The following is a 25,065-nucleotide window of genomic DNA, read 5'->3' as shown; positions in this document are numbered from 1 at the left end:
AATTGTATAAAATTGTTTTCTTATACTCAAATTTCATGAAAATAACCTGTAAGCTATCTGTATTTAAAAGTCAATTTGAAATAAAGTGCAAGTTATGCAATGATACAACATATCTATCAATTTTAACTCACAATTACCAAATCATCAAATAGCTTTTCTTTTGTTTAAAGTCATCAAGAGTATCTCTGGAAAAATATGAAAAATCCTTTAAGCACCACAGACAATCATCTGCCAGTACAATTTTTTCATAAACCATCAAAAACACTTATAATAATGCCTTGCCTTTACTTCTCTACCATTCATTTTCTGTGCATCAATTCATGTCTTAACTGATATTATTACACACCTTTACTTGAACATCTATCTTAAAAAGTTGATAAGTTTCCAGTAATTTTTTTCTCTGTATGTAATAACTCTCAGAGAACTATTTAGAAAGTCCTGTTTAAAAACAAATTTTTTCTGTTTAACTTTTTCAATTATAACATTATTATTAATGTGTTGGTAGTGTGTATTCTACATGACATATACTAGAGCTTAATGCTATGCTAAACCAAAGTCAAAGCATAACTATAAAAAACAAACATTTTGTTTATGTGCTGTTTGTGTATGTATCTGTGTTTAAGAATTTCCTGACTATGCAACATTTGTTTATTATGGCAGCCTTCTGTAGTGTGATGTATGTTCTGTTGTGAAGCCTAATGGCTTGATTTTGTTTATTTATATACAGCAAAATGACATGCAGATTATCTGCTGAAGGAGGTAATGCCTCCTTGGAGGACTTTCTAAGTGAAATTGGTCCATATTTAGTTGTTACAACTGTGAATAAAATCCAGAAAACTCCATGTGGTCAACCAGTTGGCGAGGTACAAATACACAACCAACTACGAGTGTTTGGTGGTTTTATCCATTCAGCCACTGGTGGGCTGTGAAGCCAAATATTTTGAGACTTTTGTTAGTTTATGTGGTATGATGCCTGTGCAAGAAAAGACTATTGGTACAGTAAGTACTCATTTATTTTCTACAGATGCTTTATTATTATTATGTTGGGTTAAGTTAGATATACTCGGTTAACACCGGTGGCTAAGTACTATGCCGGACCAAAGTCAAGGCATAGTAACCAAAACAGAAATTAAAGAAGTGTATCAGTGTGTGTGTCTGTATTCAGGAATTTTCTTACAATATGACATGTATTCAATATAGTGGCCTTCTGTAGAGTGATGTATGTGTTTCTATTCAATTCTAATGTGCCCAGGCTTTTGTGTAGTGTGTGTGGTATGACACTTGTAGAGGAGAGAACTACAGGTACAATAAGCACCCCATCCATCCTCCACAGATGCCTTATTTCCTGGGCGAGTTCTGTGTACTTGCTAATTTTTTCAGTGCATGCGTTTTGTATATTGTGAGTGTTTGGAATGGATATGTCTATAATGTATGCGATTTTATTGTGTTTGTCAATGAGTGTGATGTCTGGTCTGTTGTGGTAAATTGTTTTATCTGTGATTATGGCTCTGTCGTAGTACATTTTGTGCGTGTCGTTTTCCAATATTGTCTGTGGGATGTATTTGTAGTATGGTTCGTGGATGTCTACTAATTTGTGTTTCTTTGCAAGCTCTTGGTGTATTATATTTGCTACTTGATTATGTCTGTGTAAATAATTTATTATTATTATTATTATTATTATTATTATGAGTTCTTTTAAGTCAATATTATTTATTGACTTAAAAGAAGTACCTGGGCCAATCTCTTCCTCGCTGCACCTCCCAATGAACACCTCAAATGGTTAAAGGCTATGCACATCTTTAAATCCTCCATCACAACCACGTGCAAAATTTTAAAGAGGAGATGGTTTTGTCATTGGCCTGGCAGGAGTTGATTCAGAGCACCCTCTAGCTGCTCATTGTATACAGGCAGGCTGACACGTCGTGCATGCACAATCTAATTTTTTGTAAATCATTCGAACTCAAGATCAAACTCTTAGTTAATGGCATTCGTTTATTGAATTTCCATCTAAAAAACCATTAAAAACCTGAAGCAGAGCCCAAAGGGGCTCGAAAACGTTTGTTTTTCAATGTTTTTTGAAATTATTTGACATTATCACACCACATATTGGTTCCAAGTGCATAATTTTTTAAGTTACTGTGGTGTGGTGAGTGATTATTTATTTATTTATTTATTATTATTATTATTATTATTATTATTATGATGTTGATGGAATGTGTCTTACACAACATATATACTAATGTCTAGTGCTATGCTGGACCAAGGTCAAGGTATTATAGTTATTACATATTTACAGTCGATCGAATGAAAAATGAACTTTCCAAAACGGTTTTTGATAAGTGGTTTGTCAGTCTTGTTGATTAAAACATGACTCAACAGTTGTAAGGCTAATATGAAAAGAACAAGAATTTATCGCCTAATATTTATTACTTGCATTGTAATAAATCATCAATGTAATAAATCATGTTATTCTACATAAAAACATGATTCTTAGAATATAATATGTATGTTTTTAATGTTTCAATCTACTTTTTACAATGATTTTTAGTGCCCAAATGAGTACAATAATTTTCTGAATGCTGTATGTTAAATAACTTTGGTTTTTGTGCGTTCTCAATTTATTCAACTAATTCCAGGATCACTATAAAAATTAAGTACCTCTGCTAAAAGTTTAAAAAAAATCTGCTTTAATAAAATGTGTTAAATAAAAAATAAACAAAAAAAAAGGAACTTACTGATAACAGACGATCACCAACAGCAACTGTTCCCTCCCTCGCTGCCACAGATCCTGGTGTAATCCTACTCACATATACACCTGTTCACAGATTAAAAATTTTAAATAATTGAAACATATCTTGATTATACAAAATTTAAAAATCTTTTTCACTAAAATGTAACTTGTCAATAATGTTTAATATATATATAATTTTTATAAAAACAATCCCTTCAACATAATAATTTACCTCAACATTCATCTCAAAAACTTATATGCATTCTAAATAAATAATACTTTTCAACTTAGAGATATGACAATTCATAACTATACCAAATCATACTTTATTATAATAAAACCAATAACGTAAAGATCATAATATTATTTTGATTAGCAAATTAGTTTGTGCAATAATTTCATTTATTGCAACTTCCATTATTCAGAATAATTTTGTTGAATTAACATTTAAAATGAGCAAAATCAAATATATTTAATCTTGAGGTTTATAATACTTTATATTGAAAAGCTCGAAATGAAATGTTATATGTTCATTTACCTAATTTTATTTAAAATTTTGTAAATTATGTATTTTTTAAATATATTTTGTGCATTTTCACGTATTCTTGCAGGTAACTTTATTTTATCGCAATCAAGATTTTAAGCAAATGAAACTGATCTAGACTAAAGTTGATTTTTAATAAAATCTAAAATATTACATACAAATATTTACAACAAACCAAATTTAATAAAAAATAAAATATAATTAACTAATAAAGGAATTTCACTTACTTTCATTTATGGTCATTAATTTAAAAATTAAAATTTATCAATTGTGAATCATATTTACCAGGTTCCAAGATTAATCCATGATTTTTTCCTCCATTTAAATTGAGCAAAACTGTCTGCACTCCTCTACTACTTGTTAATCGTCGTCTTTTTATTAACTGTAAAAATATCACTATAAATTACCTCTCATAATAATAATATATTATTTTCATTCTACTATAGAATGTTACATCTATAATTACACTATTATAAATTACAATTACACTTTATATTCCTTTAAAATTTAGTTTCACATAAAAACATTGTGCAAATATGAAAGCTATTTTAATGGCTTACAGATGTGTATACACTAATTTATATTAAATATGTCATTAGAATAAGTCAACATCCCCACTTGTTTTAATAAACTTTTAGATTTAGTTCTTTCAACCAATTAACTGTCAGCTGCTCAGATACAAATGAGATTCCTTTTGATCATAGTGCAATCTGTAAAGACATTTACTTTCCATCTGCATTTTCAATTGGAAAATCAGTTTGTTACCACCTGCCAAATATTGATTGGATATTTTTAATTAAGAAAAATTTTCTTTGCCAAAGAATTATGATATAATCTATGACATTTCTGATTCGGCTATTAAATTATATCTCCCATGTCACAAAATAAATCTTTACTCTAAACCAGGGTTGTCCAACCTTTTTTCCCAATGGGCCAAATTAGAAATTTACATACAGGGTGGGCCAACGAAAACGAAACGGCAGAGTGTTCGTGTTCGTCCAAGCAAATCGCTCGGACAGGTCGATTTTATTCTCGAGGGGACATCTTTTGCATTAAAGTTTTTGCGAATCTGAATATTAGCTAAACAAACATTTTTTTTCGAAATAAATGTTTGTTTAGTTAATACAAAATAAATGAGTTTTTAAAATTTTTTGTTGTCTGTTGTATTCAGAATCGCAAAAACTTTATTGCAAAAGATGTCCCCTCGAGAATAAAATCGACCTGTCCGAGCGATTTGCTTGGACGAACACGAACACTCTGCTGTTTCGTTTTCGTTGGCCCACCCTGTATATTCAGCAGGCCACAAAGGTACTTTATATAAATATATGCTTTTAAAAAGTTTAAAATGTAAATATCAAATTTTAATAACAAATATATATAATTACAAAAATACTGTATTATTGTTAGTAAAAAAAAAAAAGTTATACTCCCACAAAATAAAAATAAACTCAATGCAATTTTTGACATTGCCTTCCTTTTATCATATTGTCAATATCTGCTTTTATGGTACCAGTCTTAATTCTAAGAATGTTAATTAAATTGGAATCACTCAACTTATTTCTTTCAGCAGTTTTGATGTTTTTCATGCAAGAAAGAATTGTTCACAATAGTATGTACTACTCCACATGCATAACAGTTTTCTAAAACCAATTACATTATTATGACATCAAAGTATATCCAGTAAAATAAAAATAATTTTTACAACATACGTTACCAAAATAAATGAAAATGTATCTAAAAATGTGTAGGATGCAATAGGCCGTGGGCTGCATAAAAATATTAAGTGGGCTGCAGTGCAGCCCGCAGGTTGGACATCCCTGCTCTAAACCATAGCTTAATAAAACACTTAGGAAACTTCAAACTTAATAAGACCATTATTGAAGGTGCTAGAAACTTATGACTTGCATCTGAATCATTCAAAAACAGTTTTACAAATCTTGTTTGCAAAACTTTGATCTTTAGTTCAATAACATTGTTCAGTCTATACCACATGATTTGCCTAGTTTCTGGTTATTCATGCTTATATTTACTAACTGGACAAAGAGATGCAATTTTTATTTCACTCTTAATTGTATTTCTGACAAATCAGCATAAAACAAAGTCCTTGCTTAATGTCATCAATAATGTTGGAGTTTTCAAGAACCTAAGTAAAAATAACTTATAACATAAACCAATTTTACTAGAGGCTAAATGATAACTCATACTAATCCAAACTCTCCCTGTAATTAATTGGATTATTATAGTTTTTAATTATTAATTATAGCATAAAGTAATTTGATACTAGAGGTAGACATTATATAGTTTAGAGAAGAGATGGCACCTAATGTTTACCTCTAGTACCAAATTACTTAGTTTTTAATTATGGCACAAGTTTGGATTAGTATCAATACATCAAGCTTTGGGATGTTGATATATATGATATAACTCAGTTGTTATTATTCAACCAGACATTCCATACCGGACGAATGACCTCTCAATTTTAATGTTTATAAAAGAAAATTTAACAATAATAATTGCAAATTATTATAAATGTTATATGAGAGACAAATGATTACTTGTATCTTTCTTCAATTATGTTATAATGAAACAACATTAAACAAAATGATGTTAAGTGAGTACTTGCTGTATTCTATTTATCAAGTTTGCAAAAAATGGTTTACAGATAATAATCCTAATCAATTTTAGCTCCATTGATTTAATGATTTTTTTCTTTTCTAATATTCACGATGCTATTTTCCACCTTAATCCAACATCTTCTAGGCCAGATAACACTGTTGCTGTTTGTTTATTTACAAAAATATATTGCTCTCTTAGTCTCTGCCATTTCTTCTCTCATCTTTAAATTTAAAAAAGGGGAATTATTTTGTCCTTGTATAGTCATATTTTTTAAAGGAATAACAACGAAAAATGATAAATAATTCTTATTCAATTACAACATCAGAGAAACTTCAAGTCTTTGAAATATGTTTTTACAACTCACCATTTAATTAGAAGATAAATATGGTAATAATGCTTAATAATGAGTTTAAGTAAACCGATAAAAATTTAATGATATAAAACTCAAGATATATTTACTGAAATAATATTTTTTAAATTTTCAAACAGTTCATTACTGTCTTACAAAAATAAATATTTCAAATGTAAGAAACTCAAAGGCAGTTAAAAAAGTCCAAGGATTTATTCAAATTAAACACTATTTTGGGATTTTCAATCCCATCTGAAGATGGGATTGAAAGTCCCAGCATTGATGATTCAAATAGAACAGTTAGTCACATTCAAAAAATTTTGCACAAATGAAAAAATTACAAATTTGAACATCTTTAAAAAATATATGAACAGATATTTTTTAAAATTATGAACATGTGGCTATAAACTGCATTATTGGAAATGTTTCCTAGAAAGATTGACAACAGTGGTTCTGCTCTAGGATTGCCGTCTGCAGTCGGCAATGGGTGTTTCCACCTTGCCTCCTGTGACCTTAAACCTCCAGTGGTGCCCAAGAGGGTGTGGCATTAGCAGACTATTGCACCTACCCTTGCAGCTTTACTCTGTCCTGTATGTACTCCTACCCTTCTTTCTTCTTAAGTTGGTACTGCCAAGGCTCTCTTTGTTCTCGCTAGCCTTCGGCTGGCACCTTAGTAGCTAACATGCAGAGCGCATTATATAGCCCACTTGTAGCAGGTAATTGTATATAGTAATAATAATACAAAATTTGGTAAATAGGTCAATCCTGGCACCTATTTTATATTTCTGATTTTAAATTTAAGTTTAAACTATAAATTATAACTAATACTTAAAGCTAAGACAAGTTTATTTTAAGTGTGTCTGGTGGCTGACTCCAGAGTTCCCCTATTAGCTGTTGTTCAGAACTTGTCCCCTTTTATTTAATTGCTACTCTTCTTCACTTACCAGTATAGATAGTGGAGTATTCACTGTACTGATACTTCTGGCCTGGCTATGTGGAGTTTTCTGGGTTTCCTCTGCAAGTTCATACCTGAATGGGAGCCAGCTTCCCTAGAAGTCCTCCTGGAAGCTAGTTCCTGGCAGTAGCTATTATGTTGTAGCCAGCTACTTTTTTTTTTAAATTCTTTATTCCAAATTGCAGGAGTTGATCATCAGGGGTTTCTCCACTCTTGCAGAGCAGACACTCTTCTATGGCTTTGGATAAGCCAGAAGTTCACAAATGTCTTAAAACATCATTCTGGTTAGAGTAAGTTGTCTTTCACCTTATAATTAAAATAATACTAAAGAATAACATACTAAACAACACTCCAATACTCAACATGCACAACACCAAGCACTTACGAAACATGACATCCAAAACTGTTAGAGCAAAGAAAATGTTAAACACACAACACACAGATGACAGAAAATATTGTTACAATGACCACTCAAAGAGCAAGCTAGCAGCCCTATATGGGCTTTGTTAATACATACACATACATTGTAGAGCTCTTAGTGCTTTCAGAGCTGAAAGAGGTCCACAGGCTCCCTCAGAACTGCCTCAATAATAATAATAATAAATTTATAACAATAAATTAATATTAATCTGTTAATATATTTTTTTTTAAATGTTTGAATTTGTAATTTTTTTTTACTCCTTTAATTGCTTTTGAGCTTCTTTTCTTAAATTTATACCCATAGAGTAGTCTGTTCCAAATTTGAGTTTTACTAAGTATTTTTCTCTTAACTTCAGATTTTAAATTTACAATTCAATTTTTCCAATTCTATAACATTGTATTAATAAATTTATTAACCAACTATATTTTAATACTATTTTAATGATTTCAATAAGTAAATTATTACTAAACAACTGAAACCTATTATAAAAGCAAATCAACCAGTACATTTACAAAGATATTCATAAGTACCTGCTTAAATTTTGATATGTATTTTGTATATATCACTTATAAATATATTAATGTTACATGCTACATGATAAATAATTTAAAAAAGGGAAAATTACTTGTATACAGCAATGTGGCACATGGGCAATCTGCCAAGGGGAAATGCTTCCAGAGCACTTTCTATAGAAAACTGACCCCTATTTAGATGTTACAAATGTGAAGAAAACCCATAAAACTCCACATGGCTAGCCAATTGGCCAGGTGTGAACCCACAACCAACTACCAGCATTCAGCGGTTTTATCCACTCAGTCACTGGTGGGTTCAGTTACTGAAGATCGAGGAAATTTCAGTTAATATCTTGCTTAAATTATTTGACTAACAGTAACTGTGTGAATTTGTCAATATTTTCATTTCTGAAATTTAATTCGAGATTCATTAAAGATACAAAGAACATTTGTGTTTTCCCACTAAAATTTTAAAATTGTCTATTCATAAGACAACTTTATGTATATAAATAATTATATTTTAGTAACTTTTATAAAAATATTATTTGAAATTGAACTCTTTTCTTATTCACTTTCTTTCATTAGTCTTAATGTAATATGTATGAAGTTTTACCAAGTATAACAACTGTTCATAGATTTTTAATGAAAAATGTACATATTTTAATAAAATAACAATGAATAATGTAACATACCATATTCAAAATACCATCAGATGATTTCAATGCCTCGACAGCAAATCTTCTTTCTATATTGACTGTATCAGTATTGTTAATTCTCAGAATGCAATCATTCACCCTAAACAAAGAATTTTATTTACTGATGAAATCATATAAAATAAGTAACAATTAAATATTTATTAATAAACATTAAAGAAATGCTTTTAGAGGAATAAATAAATATATAGAATAAATTATTAAATTTAACAAGAGACAGTGCCTAATGCTTGCCTCCAGTGCCAAATTGCTTAGCATTTAATTAATAATGGTGGTAGTAATACAGCCAGATATACTTTAGTAATCATTTGACTGTAATATATAACTGTCAGGTTTGGATGTTTATATTTATAGAATACACTAGCACAAAATCTATTTCCAATTCATTAAGGTATTTATATAAAACAAATATAATTTATATACATCATTTTGATTTCTATTTAATGTAGATTAGTCATATTACATCTATTTTACTGCTTAATTTAAATAATTAGAAACAAAATTCCTCTGCCCTCTGCTTTTCCAGCTATTGACTTACAGAAAAACTATTGTATATTAAATTTTGGTCAGGAGGACAAATGTCGTATCTCTCAAATAAAATGGCACTTAAGTGATTAACTGTTATGGGTAGGCAAGAAAGATATGAAAAATTATGTTCGATTAAATGTTGCTGGCTTAATTTGCATACAGAACTAAACATCTAATTGTAAAGGTATTTAAACAAAAAAATGTTGTATACAAAGAAATTTTATAAGATCTTATATAAATTTATTTGCTTCTTTATTTTCCCTAATCTTTATAATTTAAATTTTTTATAGTAAATTTTTTGCTGGTACCAACTAGTATCAACAGATTAACTCCATGTATTTACTATGAAGTATTTTTACATTGGCTTAACTTACACAATTCATATCCAAAATTTAGATATGTAGAATTAAATGTCACTATAAATAATATTTATCAAAACTGAATTTTTTTTAATCATAAAAACAGTTCTATTCATTGGGAGTTAACCAATCATGCAGAAGAACATGTTCTTAGTTTCTAGTCATTCACTCTTTAAATTACAGTACATTAATCAGTCCAAATGTTGTAAAAAAGCAAAACGCTATTTTTTGTAATAATTTTTCATTTTAGCTTTTCAGTTTATCTTATCTTATGTTAATAAGTTTTATGAATGTATACATTAGATCAGTGATTCTCAACCACTGTGCTGTGGCACTTTAGTGTGCTATGAGATTTTTGAAATGTGCTGCCACTGCAAATACCCATACATAAGCAATGTCAGACAAGTAGTTTAATCAGTTCTACCTTCCTAGGGTGCATTTGGAAATTGTAACCGATGTTACCAGTAACTGTTGTTTAGAAAACATGGAAAAGCATTTAGAAAATGTGACCTAAATAACCAACTGCATTTAAAAACCACTGTATGACGTCACCAGTTGTCCTGCACTACTTAGTGAAGTAACTGTGCGCACCTCCAAATTTTTAAATTATTAAAAGTGTACAGTTTCAAAAAAAAGGTTGAGAATCACAGTAGTAGATACTTATTTTTAAATTTTCAAATATTATTCCAAGATGTTCTTGCTTGCTCATTACTTTTTTGACTTTTTGCATTCTTTAGAACTATCAATTCTAAATTTTTTGTATTCAGATTTGAAGGTAAAATAGAGCAATTCCAAAAAACGTTTGATCAAATAATGAAGTTTTTTGACTTGTATAAATATAAATGGCTGTTTGATTCTTAGGTGAAAAAATTTTTATAGCTGAATAGAAATTATTTGCTATTCAATATTCAATTTAAATTTAAAACAACGCTGAACAAGTATATTTGTCATTCCTCAAACACCAAATAGTAATTAAACAGATACTACAAATTATTGTTTTTATGATATTTATACTATGAGATTTTTCAGTTTCTTTTAAAATATTAATGCATTCATAAAATGTATAAAGATCAAAAAAAATTCAAAATCAATTTCAAGTGTTAAATGTATAACAGAATCTTATCTTACTTTAATTTGCCATCTGCTTCACTGCCCTTCACAATATTTTGTACAAAGATAGAAGAATCATTTCCATTATGAGAATTATCTTTCCCCCCACCAATCTCAAATCCAAGATCTTCAGATAATACCCTCTAGATGAATGTAATAATAAAAAAGTTAGTAACTATATAGTGACATTAAATAATATATATTATTATTCCAGACAGCTGTAACAAACTAAACGTACTAAGTTAATCTCAAAAGTTTCCACTTCCCACTCTTGTAAATCTGCATCGATTGCTGAATCACGGCTGTGATTATTTCCAACAGAGTTCAGTTGTTTCATTCTTGTTTCTTTTTCAAGCTGAGCTTCAATTTTTTCTCTTAAAAAAAAAAAATTCACAAGTTTTATTATTCTTAAAAAATTTATTTTTAATATAAAATGATCTTATAAAATTTACTTTAACTCCTTGAGTTCTTTAGCTGCTTCATTTCGCTGCCGTTTCACTTCGTCAGAATCTCTAAGAGCTTCGGCTAAATCGCTGACGGCACGATCTCTTTCTCTACGCAGTTTATCACATAATGTGCGAATACTTTCCCTCTCTAAAACAATCTTATCTCTTTCACTAAAGGCCCAATCTCTTCTCCTTTTACAAACATCTGCTTCTTGTTGAGCTTCTAAAAATTTAACATATGATTTTAAATAAGAAAATAAGAAATCATTTTTGCCTTAGATATAATTATTTGCTATTTAAATATCTCTATCACTAATTTTAAAATAATTATGACAATAAGATGTCTAACCTATCAATTCCATATGTAGTCTTTCCAACTGCCTCGAGAGATTTTCTACTTCTCTATTTGCTTGGTCTAAATCATCCAATCTTCCATGACCCTGTAAATGAGTATCACGTAATGGCATATTTAAATCTCTCTCTTTTCTTAATCCGTCCCTTTCTATTTCCCAACGAGTTTCGTATTTCCTAGCCGACCATTCTTGACTATGCTTTCCACTGTCTTGTTCGGTAACAAAATCACCATATTTTTCTCTTAGATCATTGCATTCTTTAATTGCATGATCTCTGTCTTGAAGAGCAGATGCAATTTCTCTTCGTAGACTTTCTACCTAAATATTCACAGAAATAATGGTTAAATCACTACAACATTTTAAAACATATCAAAAACAATTATAGATGTATAGTAACAAACTCTATATCCAATTAAATTATTAAAAAGTCACATTACTCACATAATTCACATTCTTTTTATTTTGTCACTAATTTACATTTGCAGCTTGCCCTTTAATCAATTGAAAACTTAATTTAAAAATTTTTGGAAGAAAAGTCAAATTTGAAATAGTATTTGAATCTACACATTCAGCATACTATTTCTTAACTAATAATAGGCTTAATTAATATAGAAATTGAAAATTTGAAGTCCATTTTAATCCAATCTTTTCTTCAGATACTATATAACTTGTATTAAATGTCAATAAACGAGATAATAAAATTTCAAACTTATCTGTTATAAAAAGCATATATCATATATGAGTAAATATCTCAGAATTTCTATTATAAGAATAACTTCATAATGCTGACTCTTTTTAAGATCAACACTGGTGAATTAATTATTGGAAATAAAGCAGTGGCTATTTTTTCTACTTACATATATTTACTATATACAGGGTGACTCTGGAAGTTTTGCAATACAGGGAAACTGTAAGGCCTGAAAGAAAATATTTTTATATTTATGTTCAAAGTACTTTCCTGTGGCCAAAATGCACTTGTATAGTTGTCCCTTCCACAGATTAAAAGCATGTCGTCACTCATTTTCTGAAATGATATCAAAATACTCCATCGTGGAAGCTTTGATTTCAACCTCTGTGTTAAATTTGTGACCTCTCAAATGTGTTTTCAAATTAAAAAATAGCCAGAAGTCACACATTGCCAAATATGGCAATGTGTGACTTCTGACTATTTAATATGAAAAACTTCTGGCTATTTTTTAATGATTGTATTATTATTAGCATGAAGGAAATCAACAGTCTGCTTGGCAGTGTGTGGTGAAGCATGATGTAAAATTCGATCTCGAATTTTCAGTTACTACAGTTGTCTTCCTAGAATTCTGGAGTGTACCAATTAGCTGTTACTGTCTTCTGTTCAAGCTTAATTGTTTTCACCAGACCAGTGCTATGGTAGAAACAGTAAATATGACTTTTTTTATTTATTTATTGCTCACTGCCTTTTCACAGTTGTTGGAATTGGTTCATCTTTATGGATCCATACAGGGCTTTCTTGACATATGGGACAGTTGTAAAATAGTACGTATGTTTCATCAGCTTGAGAAATAATCTGGTATCCACTTTGGTTTAACATCTCTAGAGTTTTCTTAGAGATCCTGACACATTGTGACTTTTGGAAATCTGTCAACTGACGAGGTATTCATCGAGACAGTATTTTAAACTAATTTCTTATGCAAAATGTCTGCAATTGCAGATGACCCAATCTGTAGTCTCTCTTGTATCATTTCATAGATACATCTTTGGTCTTCCGTAATCATATGTTGACAACACTTACATTTTCAGCAATCACTATTGTTTGTTGTTGCCCTTCACATGGTTCATTGTGAAAGGAAGCACAACCCCTCTGAAATTCTTTGTATCACCTGAACACAGTAGTAAAGGATGGATATCATTCCAAGAAGCCAATTTCAATTGTTCATAACAGTCTGTCATTCAGTCAAACACAAAAATCATAGTAAATCATTGCATGAAGTACTTCTCTAGAAAGTTCCATCATTGGACTGCAATTTGAAAAAATTGTAGACCTATAAATTCCCACTGTCATCCATCTGTCTGTCTTTCCTTAATCTCAAGAATGGAGTTAGACAAATGAATGCTGAGATCAAATATGGAAAGCTTAGGGGCAGGAGGTCTTGATTAACTATATATGATCCTCCAATGCAAGCTAGAAGCAATGTTATTTCAATTCAAAATTTTCCCCTGAAAGGTGTTAGATACATGGCCAGCATATTTATTGCTAACAGGTAAAGTATTATGTACAGAGGCAAGAAACTACTAATTCGAGGTGGAGAACATATAATTTAAATTAAATAAATTTAAAATATGATAGACATTGCAGCCTGGCATTGTAATAGCATCACAAAAAATAATTTCTCATTACTATTAGAAATGGAGCCTGTCTCCCTAGATTAAGGTAAATTGATGAAATTTGTTTACACATAAAGTGTTGTATGAAGTTTATTATTAAAAAAATAAACACTTTAATTCATCATGGATGGTTTTCTTGTATTGCAAAAACTTTCAGAATAACCCTTGTATAAGATGTATTATAGAAAAAGAAGTGTAACATAACTCATATCAAGAAGTTGCCAGGTGTTATTCAGTCAACTTATAAAAATAGAAAAATGTTGAATATTTTCTACTACAGTGTAAACTCAATTCATGAGCTTACTTTGTTCCTGAAAATAACTTCTCATAAATAAGGACAAAGTTTTCTACTGTTTCTTATAGTTGAAATATTTATCTAATTATCCTCCAAATAAAATTAGTGCTACAAAACACTAACTTTTGGTTTACAGTTGCAAGTTTAGCATAAAGTATAGATAAGTTATCATAAACTGTACCTTTCCTAAATAACAGTAAATAGAATTAATCATTGAACCAACAACTACTATTGAATTATATTTTAGTTATTTGCTTAACTACTTACTTCTTCTAACGCTGCCTTTTTTTGACTTTCAAATGCTTTGATCATTTTTTGTGACTCAGATAACTCTTCTTGTAAGCGTTCGATCTCCTTATGAACAGAATCTCTTTCTGACATAATAAGTGAATATTCTTGAATAGCTGCATTTCTTTCTTCAGTCAAACGAGCGAGATCTTTAGTTGCTTTAATACGCACTGCCATAGCTTGATTTATTTCTTTCATCGCTTCGTCCCTCTGCTGCTGAACCTAAAATATCAAGGTATAAAAAGTATTATTGAATAATTTTAAATTATTACTTCTGAAAAGAATAAAATTCAGATGATTATTTTTATATTCAAAATGTATAGACTCAAAAGTGTGTTTGATGAAATTTAAGTTTCTATCATCATTTAATTGTTTCAATTAATTACCAATAGTGCAATTTACAAGGACAATTAATTAAAATGTAATATTCCAAAATCTAGGAAAGATATTAAACAATTCACTTTAAAACAGTACAATGAAAATTTAAAATCCAGAATTATAAAATGCAACCAGTCCTCAATTTATGACCTCCTGGACTAATATATTAAAAAATTATTTAATTCCAAACAATAGGCCACACTTGCTAATTGCACAGTAATCACTATTGCTATTTGAATTCATTAATAATTTATTAAAATCTAAAATACCTAACACAAGAATTTCAGATACTGCAAACTGAACATCTTGTAATTAAATATAAACATTTTTACAAGAAAAGAGGCTTATAAAAAAAAAATCTAATTGAAGTCAAGTCTTTCGACAAACTTAGGAAATGCATGGGAGTTTCTAGAATGAAAATGTTAGTTGTTGTTTTTAATCATAAGATTTCTTTAATTGTAACATTGCAGACAATTACAATACACTTTACAGTTAATATTATCAATTTTAAAAAATATACGGCGTAGAGTTTGCCACCACTCACTTTAGTAAGTTGTTCTCGAGCTTCATTTCTTTCTCTCAGCGAATTATCCCACTGCCTGATGGCCGCAGTACACTGTTGTTGAAGACCATTTCTTTCTCTAATAATGGCAGTCCGTTCAAGCATGGCTTCCTCGTAACGTTTCCTCCAACAAGATAACTCTTCCTGGGTAACTTCTAATTTAGAAACCGTGGCGCTATGAGAGGCCATTAAATCTGCATAGCGCTTATGCAGGGTATCGTATTCTTCTTTCATCGCTTCACATTTTCTAACAGTCGAAACATATAATTGTTCAGATTCTCCTCCTGCTGTTTCAGTCAATGTCTCCTGAAATAGTTACATAATAAATTTGTTTAGTTTTGCTTATCACATCTGAAATATTATTATTAAAATGTATTATTTAAATCTATACTTTTCATAGTTTACATTTATATAGTGATATATGATAATTTAATACAGTATATATATGTAAGAAAATTCTGACAAAGAACTACAGAAGTGAAGATAAAAAAAACAACCCTATTTGTATATATCATTGTCATAATATATATATTATATACATAAAATTTATATATATATTATATACATAAAATTTATATATATATATATATTTGTAAAATGTGGTGTGAAGATACCACAAAATATCACTTAAAATCATACATAACTGTTTTTTATGGAACCAAAAAGTTTTAGTTCCATAAAAAGCAGTTATGTAAGATTTCAAGTAATAATCATGGTGCTGAGTTTTATGCAGTTTTATGAAAAATAAAAAAAAACTACAAAATATATTAAAGGCAGCAAATTCTCTCCTTTTTACAATGAAAATGTTGACTTTTGTAAAGAAATTATTCAGTTGTCTTTAAAATAAAAAAAAATAATATAATAAGCAGGCAAATTGCTTTGTATATAAAAATTTATTTTAAAATGTTTCTTTGTTTTATTTACAAATCATGTATCCAAGTATCATGGTGTATTGTTTGATACCAGCCTTTTATAAACTAGTGTCAAACAATACACCTTGAAACAATGCATAAAGTCAGACATATCTTCTGGGTGCCTAGTCTTGAGTTACATGAGTAGCAGCACGAACTTGGACATTCATCACACAATACTAGCTCATTCTGTGAATGGTCTCATTCCATGGCAAGACCATTCACAGTGAGCTAGTATCACGTAACACTTCCAATATATTTGTGTTGCTACTGACGTAACTCGAGACTAAGCATCCTGGGTTGTACACAAGTACTCTTGGCAAATCTTAGGGTCTGCAACCTCACGTCTTTTAGATTTTGATTACGGTCATTCAACCTAAGATTGCCTAGTGTGCTTTGCAAAGATTATCAGGCAAAGTTAGAGTTTTCAACATGCCTTGCCATTATTAGTTCTATTTTCATGATTCTGATAGCTTTCTTGTGGGTCTGTTGGATGCTTCCAACTCGTCACCTTTTTACTTAGGCTTAAACGAGGAGGATCTTTTCAGACTCAAAAATAACAACCAACATAAATTTAATCCTATTTTACAGGTCATTTGTCTTTGCTGAGGAACATACTAAAAGATCAGTTCTAACAAATGCTAACTTACTTTCTTTGTTAGTTTGGTCTTCTCTCCTAACTGTCTTGATTGGTATCTGGGAAGATCATCCTTCCCAGTCTGGCTTACAGCTGGATCTGAAACTGATAGTGGCATTGATGTTAGCATTTATGGAGGAATCTCAGATGGAGGATTTGTTCCATTGGGCAGCGCCTGATTATAATTCAAGCAGAAGTGTTTGCTTTTTTTTTTTAATATGTTTATGCTATTTTCAGTGGCCTTTAAAGAAAGTCCACTCAAAATAATACAAATACATCAAATTTTAACCATACAAACAAGTGGTACAAGTGGTATTTGTATTTTTCTGAACTGATTGCCTGCAATAATTCTTTTCTCTTGTGGAAACCAGGATATAAAGAAACTGCTAGCAATTCAAGTGCTAATTTTCTGGCCAAACAAGGTGTTTCTTATCCTTTTACTAGCCACAATTAGTTATTGGTATTTAATACTTTTTCTGAAACTATCAAAGATGGAATGTTTAGCAATCTAACACAATGGAGAAAATCTCCTGATTTAAGTATAGCAAAGCATTTTTGCCTAGCTTCTTTTGTGCCAAGTAAGAATTATGCTAGCTTTCTGGCAGGCATTGTGACTGGTTTTGGTCACTTTCATAATCATTTGTGCCTACTGCAATTTTCCTCCTTGGTCTTTCACCACTTTTGTGACTCTGCTGAAGAAACAGATTCGTTTGCATGTCATTTGTGATGTGCAGTTCTTTGTTCATGAAAACTTCTTCACGTGGATTCTTTTTAGAAGCACAATATCTTTTTTTAAAGAAATCAGACTTCTAAAGTAATCTCTTGTGGGTGCACAATTAGACTTTTGCTTTCCACTTGTTAAGTAATCATTGGGCTGCAATTTGAAAAAAATTGTAGACCTATAAATTCTCAATGTTTTCTGTCCTTCGTTAACTTGTCCCGTGTTATTCCTGACATATCTCGGGTCACGACCTGCTGACCTTGACGGTGGACCTGAGATATCTCGTTTCGGCATCGGATCATTTTTGAAACTAGTTGTCGCTTAGTCATTATAATTTTTATATTAAAACTACGTTCCAAAATATAATTTTTTTTGTTTTTACATTTATTAATACATCTATTTTGTTTGTGCAAAATAAAAAAATAATTTCAGATAATACAATAGCCATGATTATTTTTTCAAAAACATATAATTTTCATTAGACTTAACATTGACAAAAATTCAACATGGCATGGCATGCAATGGAGAAAAATTGAACATGGGATAGGTTAATCTTGAAAACAGAGTTTAGATAGATGAAAATTGAGACCAGATATGGAAAGTTTAGGGGCAGGAGGCCCTGGTTAACTATATATGAACTTTCAATTTGCAACAAAAGTCACATTATTTCAATTCAAAAATTTTCCCTTAAAAGGAGTTAGATTACCAGCATGACTATTGCTAAAAGGAAATGTATGATGTACAGGAGCAAGACACTACTAATTTGGGATGGAGAACATATATTTTAAGTTAAATAATTTATTATAAATGTTAACTCAATAATCTGAGTGTTTTGTATTATCTCTAAACCACAAAATTTGAATACATCAACTAAAACACAGGAATACTCATAATTTATACAATATATAACTAAATAATAATATTTCATTACAATGAATGTAAATTTTATATTCAAACAATATTGAAAAAGATTTATGAATATGAGAAACTATTCTATTCAAAATATCCTATTATATAAAGTTGAACCTATCTATCTTCAATCTCACAGGAACAAGAAAAAAATTTGATATAAACAAGTTGACATCTAGAGATTCCTATAGTAAACAGTAATAGGTTTGTTTGAAGGTACAGTATTTTATTAATACAATGGTAGTACAGTATTATATCTGTACATGCCATTGTATCTGTATTAGGTATAAATAAAACATTTTTGACATATCTTAACAGGAATAGTTTGTCAATAGTTTCTGATGCCCGACTTTCTTCAACTAATAAGACACAAGCCAAGTCTTAGCCAATTGAAGAAAGCAGCATTAATTGCAACTATGTACTGTATTGCAAAGGATGTTTCTCAACTGCAATTTATGTTATCAAAATGTAGTTGCTGAGCTTCAAACATGCAATCAACACTTAGGCCCATAATTTGAGATAAGAAGTTTTGGAAGAAAATTATTTGAGATAAACATGAAAAATACATTGAATTTGGGTTGAAAATGCAGGGAAAAAATTAAATTTTGAAATAGACAGGTTCAACTGTGTATCATTCAATTTTAATTGTTATTTGTTATTAAATTGATGAAAATTATGAAAGAATAAATGTTTTTAATAGGGTTTCTCAAACAGGATCCCTGTTGTTTTTTTAACCTGGAAAATATCCCGGGAAATTCTTATCATCCCAGGAAATCCCACAAATTTCTTAAAAATTCACCTTTTTCTTATTTTGTGTTAAAAGTTCAGGAAACTTTGCAAATAAAAAGCATAATTAACTCAAACTGTCAGAATAAATTTGAATTTATTAATTTTAAACCTACTTATTAGTTTTTTAAATTTTTGCTCATTATGTCATGTCACAAATGGTCAATAATCAATGCATACCTTATTTGTGGCAGGACTCTAAAAATTCTTTACTTGTCTGAACCTATAATATCTGCACTTATGATGTCTTAATTTTTGACCATGCCCAGTGGCTTCAATAACTGCATAACGCCAGGTTGTGCAAATTGGGCAAGGATACAAGTACAAAGTCTGCAAGCATGAAGTTTTTCTTCATAAACCCAATTATTAAAGACAAACAAACTGTCAAATTATCAGGCTATAAGCTTAATACCACTATTAAAGCAGCCAAGGTAGACGAATTAAGAATACTAGACAGCAAAAGAAGTACTACAATCTCGAAAACAAACTAGAAATCTTCCAGGCTACAGGTGAAAAAACACATAACATCTGTCTTCTCTTAAATGCATTAAACATGATTCCAATCACATCAATTGAATTGGAAAGGGCATTCTCGGTAGCAAGACTTTTCATTACTAAATAACCAGATCGAGTGATCAGAGTATTGACCATCTTTGCTTTTTAAAATCTTATAAAAAATTTACAATAATATTTTGTATTATGTTTTATTTAAAAAACAAAAATTACCTTCTAAGTTAGAAGTTTGATCTAAATTCATTTTTTCTCTAAATTTTCAACTCAATTCAAAGACATTTTTTTTGTTGTTGTATGCAGTTTCCAGCAAACTTTAATAATTTTTTTCTATTAGTGAACATTTCTATGTAATTCAAAGATAATTTTTTAATATATATCTTACACAGCATTATTAATGTAATTTTGGAAGTTGCAGAACATAATAAATTACTTTAAAAAATGAAAAATAATTATATCATTTGATTTCAAGATATTTTGTATATCTTAAAAATAATTAATTCTATCCTGGAATTTCCAGGGATCCCGGGAAACAGTTCACTTTTATCCCAGAATCCCAGGACAAGCAAAAGACCGGGAAACGAGAAACCCTAGTTTTTAAACTTAATATTACTCTAACTTATTCAAATATACCTGAAAATAAGAAATTTGTTTTAATGTAGAAAATATCTGATTTAATCTCTCATTTATAAGCTTTTTGACATTAAAGTCTTATTATTATGTTATTCTAATTAAAGAAAATAGATTGCATTGATGAAATCATTTAAAAGACATAACTTAGTTTACTTTTTGATTCCTTAGCATTTAAACAAAATCATTTTTATTTCCAATATTTCATATTTAAATTTATTTTCATGTAATAAAAACCAGTAAAATTTAAAAAGATAATAAAATATAAATCATAAAAGGCACATGACATTAAAGCTCAAGTTCTTAAGAACTAATGCATAAAACCTGTAAGAAAATTATCCTGAGATCAGAATGATTAATGGAGAAAGATAAAAAAAAAAAAAGCTTTTCATAACAGCATTAAATATTCTGTCCCATTTTGTTGCAATCATTTACAATTACATTTACTAATGTGAAAAAATAATATTTATTTATTTTAATTTCTGATAAATTTTCCTTTACGAAACTTTACCTGTTGTCGACGCAATTCTGCAACTTCTTTTCTATCTTCTTCATGATATCTTTGCAGGCGATCGATCTCTTGTTCTAATCGATGTTTGTCTGCTAATAATTCATTGTACTGCTTTTTTAAGATTATTGTTTCATGTCTTTGATCGTCTGCTTTATTCTGAGCCATCTAATAATGAAATTTGATTACACTTACAACACTTGAATACAAACTATTACATATCTTTTAGTTAACTTATCAGTAACAATAGCAATAAAATTGCTCAAATTAAAAAAAATCCAAATATTATAATCAACAAATAATTATTTTATGCAGTTTTGTCATTTGTTACCATCATCATCTTGCAAAATTTAGCATCTGTATCTGATACTCCATCCTTAATGAATTTTATCTCATTTATCGGGAATTTTATACTAACAATAAAAAATAATGTTTATACGAAATGTGATAAAGAAATTATTTAAAGTCAAAATTTTATATTTTTATCATCATTTAGTAAAAAAACTGTTATTAAAATTATTGAGGTTCTAATTCTTTTTATTTGATTTCAATAAATTGTTCATTTTTTAGAATGTAACAACAATTAATGCTTCAAAGGCTATTTTTGTTTTTTGCTAATTTTCTCATACTGCAAGAAAATATCTAAAACTAACGAAAGAAAATAAATTTTAAAAATATCAATTTACTCTTCCCTCCGCACAAAAACATCACATGAAAAAAATTAAGGCAATAAAATTATCAGAAAACTCCTCTCTTTCTCAATGTATGATATGTACAAATAGATTAAACATTTGACTGAAACATACACTATCTAGAAAGAATAAAAACTCTGCAGTATTCCAGGAATAGTGATTTCATGCAGATAACTTGTGAGTTATCTGTTTTTAAAAGTCAATTTGAAAGCAAGTGCAGGTTATGCAATAATGTGAGTCATCTGCCAATTTTAACATGCAACTATAATTCATTGAACAGCTTTTCCTTTGTTTAAACTTACCAAGACCACTTGTAGAAAACATAAGTTGGATAAATATAAGTAGAAAACATAGTTCGGTAATGACAAGACCAGGTGCCATCACCAAATTACAACAGACATGCATACACCTTGTCTTTAGTTCTCTCCCATTTATTTACTGTAAATCATTCCACTTCATTATTGTTGGGTTTAGTGGGTTATACTCAGTTGACATTGGTAGCTGTGTACTATGCCTGACCAGAATCAAGGCATAGCAACCAAAACAAAACTAAAATTAAATAAGTGTATCAGTGTCAGTATTCAGAAATTTCCTAATAATATGGCATGTATTCAATACAGGTGAGTATGGTATTGCCGATTGGGTATTGTAATGCCATCACTATTTTAAATTTTTTCTTTGTTTATTGTTACTGATGCATATTTGTCAAAGCCAAATTCTCTTGCAATGTCTGTACTGAAAATTTGGACTGAACTGATCAGGGAATCTATTTCTTTTTCATTTTTTCCATACAGTTTCAGATCATCCATATACAGCAGGTGAAAAATTTTCTGCAAGTCTTTTACAATTTGGTAACCGAGTTTCATTTTCTTCATGATTAATGAGTGGGATCAAGATGATGATGAACAATAGCAGTAACAGTGAGTCACCTTGGAAAAATTCCTCTCTTGATGTTGACAAAAATAAAAAAGAAAGTACTTTCTTTTTTATTTTTGTTCGATTAACTGAAGAAGACTGATCAAATCAGTTGAAAACGTTTTTATATGATTAAATTTGTGCTGGAAATTTGTGAAAGGTGTTGTTTTCATTTTATTTTACCAATTCCAGTAAGTTCTTTATTTTAATCAAACAATAATTTAAGGCCTGCGTGAAATATTTCACTTACCTTTGTTTTAGAATGATAAAATTCACCTTCTCTAGATGTTTCAGTTTTGTGCATAAATTCAGGAGGTGGATAGCATAAATAGTGAAGATCATTTGGAGACCTCAAGACATCGCAATCTCTTCCTGAATTTGCTGAATGATCAGATGTACTCATTCCTATAAAACAATAATTTATTGAATTTACCTCAGTCTACAATAATAATAATTTTATATATATATATATATATAAACAATCTGGAAAGAATTGGTGATATGATAAATTTAATAGTAAGTATAATTATTATTAACAAAACTGCATTTGAAAATTATATTTTTATAACTGTATTTATTCAATTACAACAATGGTGATCAAACTTTGGCAGGCCAAATTGCCTGTGTCATAAATAGCTGGGCTACAAATATTTTGTATATTCCATATATTCAAATAATAGGCCTATTTCTATTATTTATGAGTTGTTAGTCTGGTCTGCAAACATATTTGACATGAATACTGTGGCCCAGATATGGCCTGGGGGCTGTGGTTTAGGCACTACCGACTTATACAATGAACACACATAACTGATTAGTTTTTTTGAATTACAGAATGTCTAATTATTTTAGATGTAAATTTATTTTATTTTATGGTTTTATATGGTAAAATTCCTAATTTTCAACTAACAGTAGTTCCGAGCAAAAGTGATCTTTATGGTTGCTTCAAAGGGATTTTCCATTAAATCAAATAATATAGCATTGTTAAAGTAAGGTGTATTTCATTTTTTTTTTAAATGATACAAAACTAATTTTTGCTTGTTTTGTGTGTTTTTAACAATTTCTTTTTCAAATTTATCGTCTGCACAAAAGAAACTCTTGTGAAAAGTGGTCTTTTAGAGGAGTTTTGCTGTAAAAAATGGTAGTAACTCAAATTGAATACTTTCACTCCTATATTATAAAAAGTCTAATTTGCATAGAATCTACCAGAAATCTCATTATGATGCTTTTTTGCATTAGAAAAATTGCATTAAATTCATAAATGATGCATGTGAAAAAATTTATTATGGCAGGTAAAGCAACTACTAAAATTTTCAAACTTTTCCCCAATATACTACAGTTAATTATTTAATATATGCAGTTCAGGGATACAAAGTCCACATGGAAATATATGCAGTTCAGGGATACAAAGTAAATTAAAAACAAATTTCAAGTACTTTCATTTTTAATTATCTAAAATAGACCTGGTCGACTTATGAGATGTGATCTAATTTTACGAGTCAAAACTATCAATAATCTACCGTCACATTTTTGTCATTTAGTAAAAGTTTGTTAAATTGGGCTGCCGTTATAAAATGAAACTATGCTGCACAACATAATTATAATGAATTAAATAAGTCTATGTTCCAGGTTATCTTTTTTAGTAACCAATTTGTATAACAGGATTCAGTTCAACTAAACACAAACACCAAATTCCAGCAAGGAAAAAGCTACTTTAAGATATTTACTGAGTGTTGTGTTGAACGGTGACTTACAATTTAATTGGTTTCCAGAATTGTTGCTAAATCAGAGTAAATCAAACTCTAATTTTCCCACACACTATCATAAATTAGATTTCCTTTCTAGAAATAAACTGAATTATGTAATATCACACTGAAATAAGAAAAAAGAAAAAAAAAAAAAAACAGTATTTAAAGAAAAATTTCTATTATAATTATATAAAATTCTGCCGTAAAAATGAGAGACTAAAGCAGGAGGACAGTGTACCACCGTAAGCTATTTTTTAAAATTTTCTAAAAATATTTCTTGGTAATCCTGCATGAAATATCACAATGTTTATGCTGTAGAAATCCTTTAAAATACAACAGAATTTTAAAAAAATTGAGTCCTATTTCTAATTCTAGGAAAATTTAAATATCTTTGTATTTTTTCTACAATAGAAGAATCCTTTCTTAAAAAAAATCCCATTTTTTAAAATGATTCAAAAAAAAATTTAAAAATAGAACTTTCATAAACAATATATGGGGATAAACATCTGCACAAAATAAAATAGTTACAAAAAAAAAACAATTTATTAAACTAAGTTTAATTTCTTTGGATTATACAATG

At 29.3% G+C, this 25,065-nt stretch overlaps 1 protein-coding gene across 3 annotated transcripts in view; it reads right to left on the bottom strand.

Annotated features, from left to right (window-relative positions):
* Dlg5 (Discs large 5) overlaps positions 1-25,065 on the bottom strand; it is a 98,314-nt gene that overhangs the window by 26,897 nt on the left and 46,352 nt on the right. For all 3 annotated transcript variants that reach the window (XM_067264240.1, XM_067264241.1, XM_067264239.1), the window contains 11 exons: positions 22,991-23,145; positions 21,137-21,301; positions 15,504-15,827; positions 14,561-14,803; positions 11,634-11,955; positions 11,291-11,507; positions 11,077-11,212; positions 10,857-10,981; positions 8,821-8,923; positions 3,561-3,657; positions 2,736-2,815 (listed from right to left, as the gene is read on the bottom strand). In XM_067264240.1, coding sequence (XP_067120341.1) covers positions 2,736-2,815; positions 3,561-3,657; positions 8,821-8,923; positions 10,857-10,981; positions 11,077-11,212; positions 11,291-11,507; positions 11,634-11,955; positions 14,561-14,803; positions 15,504-15,827; positions 21,137-21,301; positions 22,991-23,143 — 1,965 coding nt within the window. In that variant the 5' untranslated portion in view covers positions 23,144-23,145. The remainder of the gene's footprint in view (positions 1-2,735; positions 2,816-3,560; positions 3,658-8,820; positions 8,924-10,856; positions 10,982-11,076; positions 11,213-11,290; positions 11,508-11,633; positions 11,956-14,560; positions 14,804-15,503; positions 15,828-21,136; positions 21,302-22,990; positions 23,146-25,065) is intronic.

The sequence above is a fragment of the Centruroides vittatus genome, unplaced genomic scaffold (genome assembly GCF_030686945.1).
Source record: "Centruroides vittatus isolate TY-2023 unplaced genomic scaffold, ASM3068694v2 contig_1832, whole genome shotgun sequence".
NCBI lineage: Eukaryota > Metazoa > Arthropoda > Arachnida > Scorpiones > Buthidae > Centruroides > Centruroides vittatus.
The sequence above is the reverse complement of the archived record's forward strand: the minus strand, read 5'-3'. Positions and strand labels throughout refer to the sequence as shown.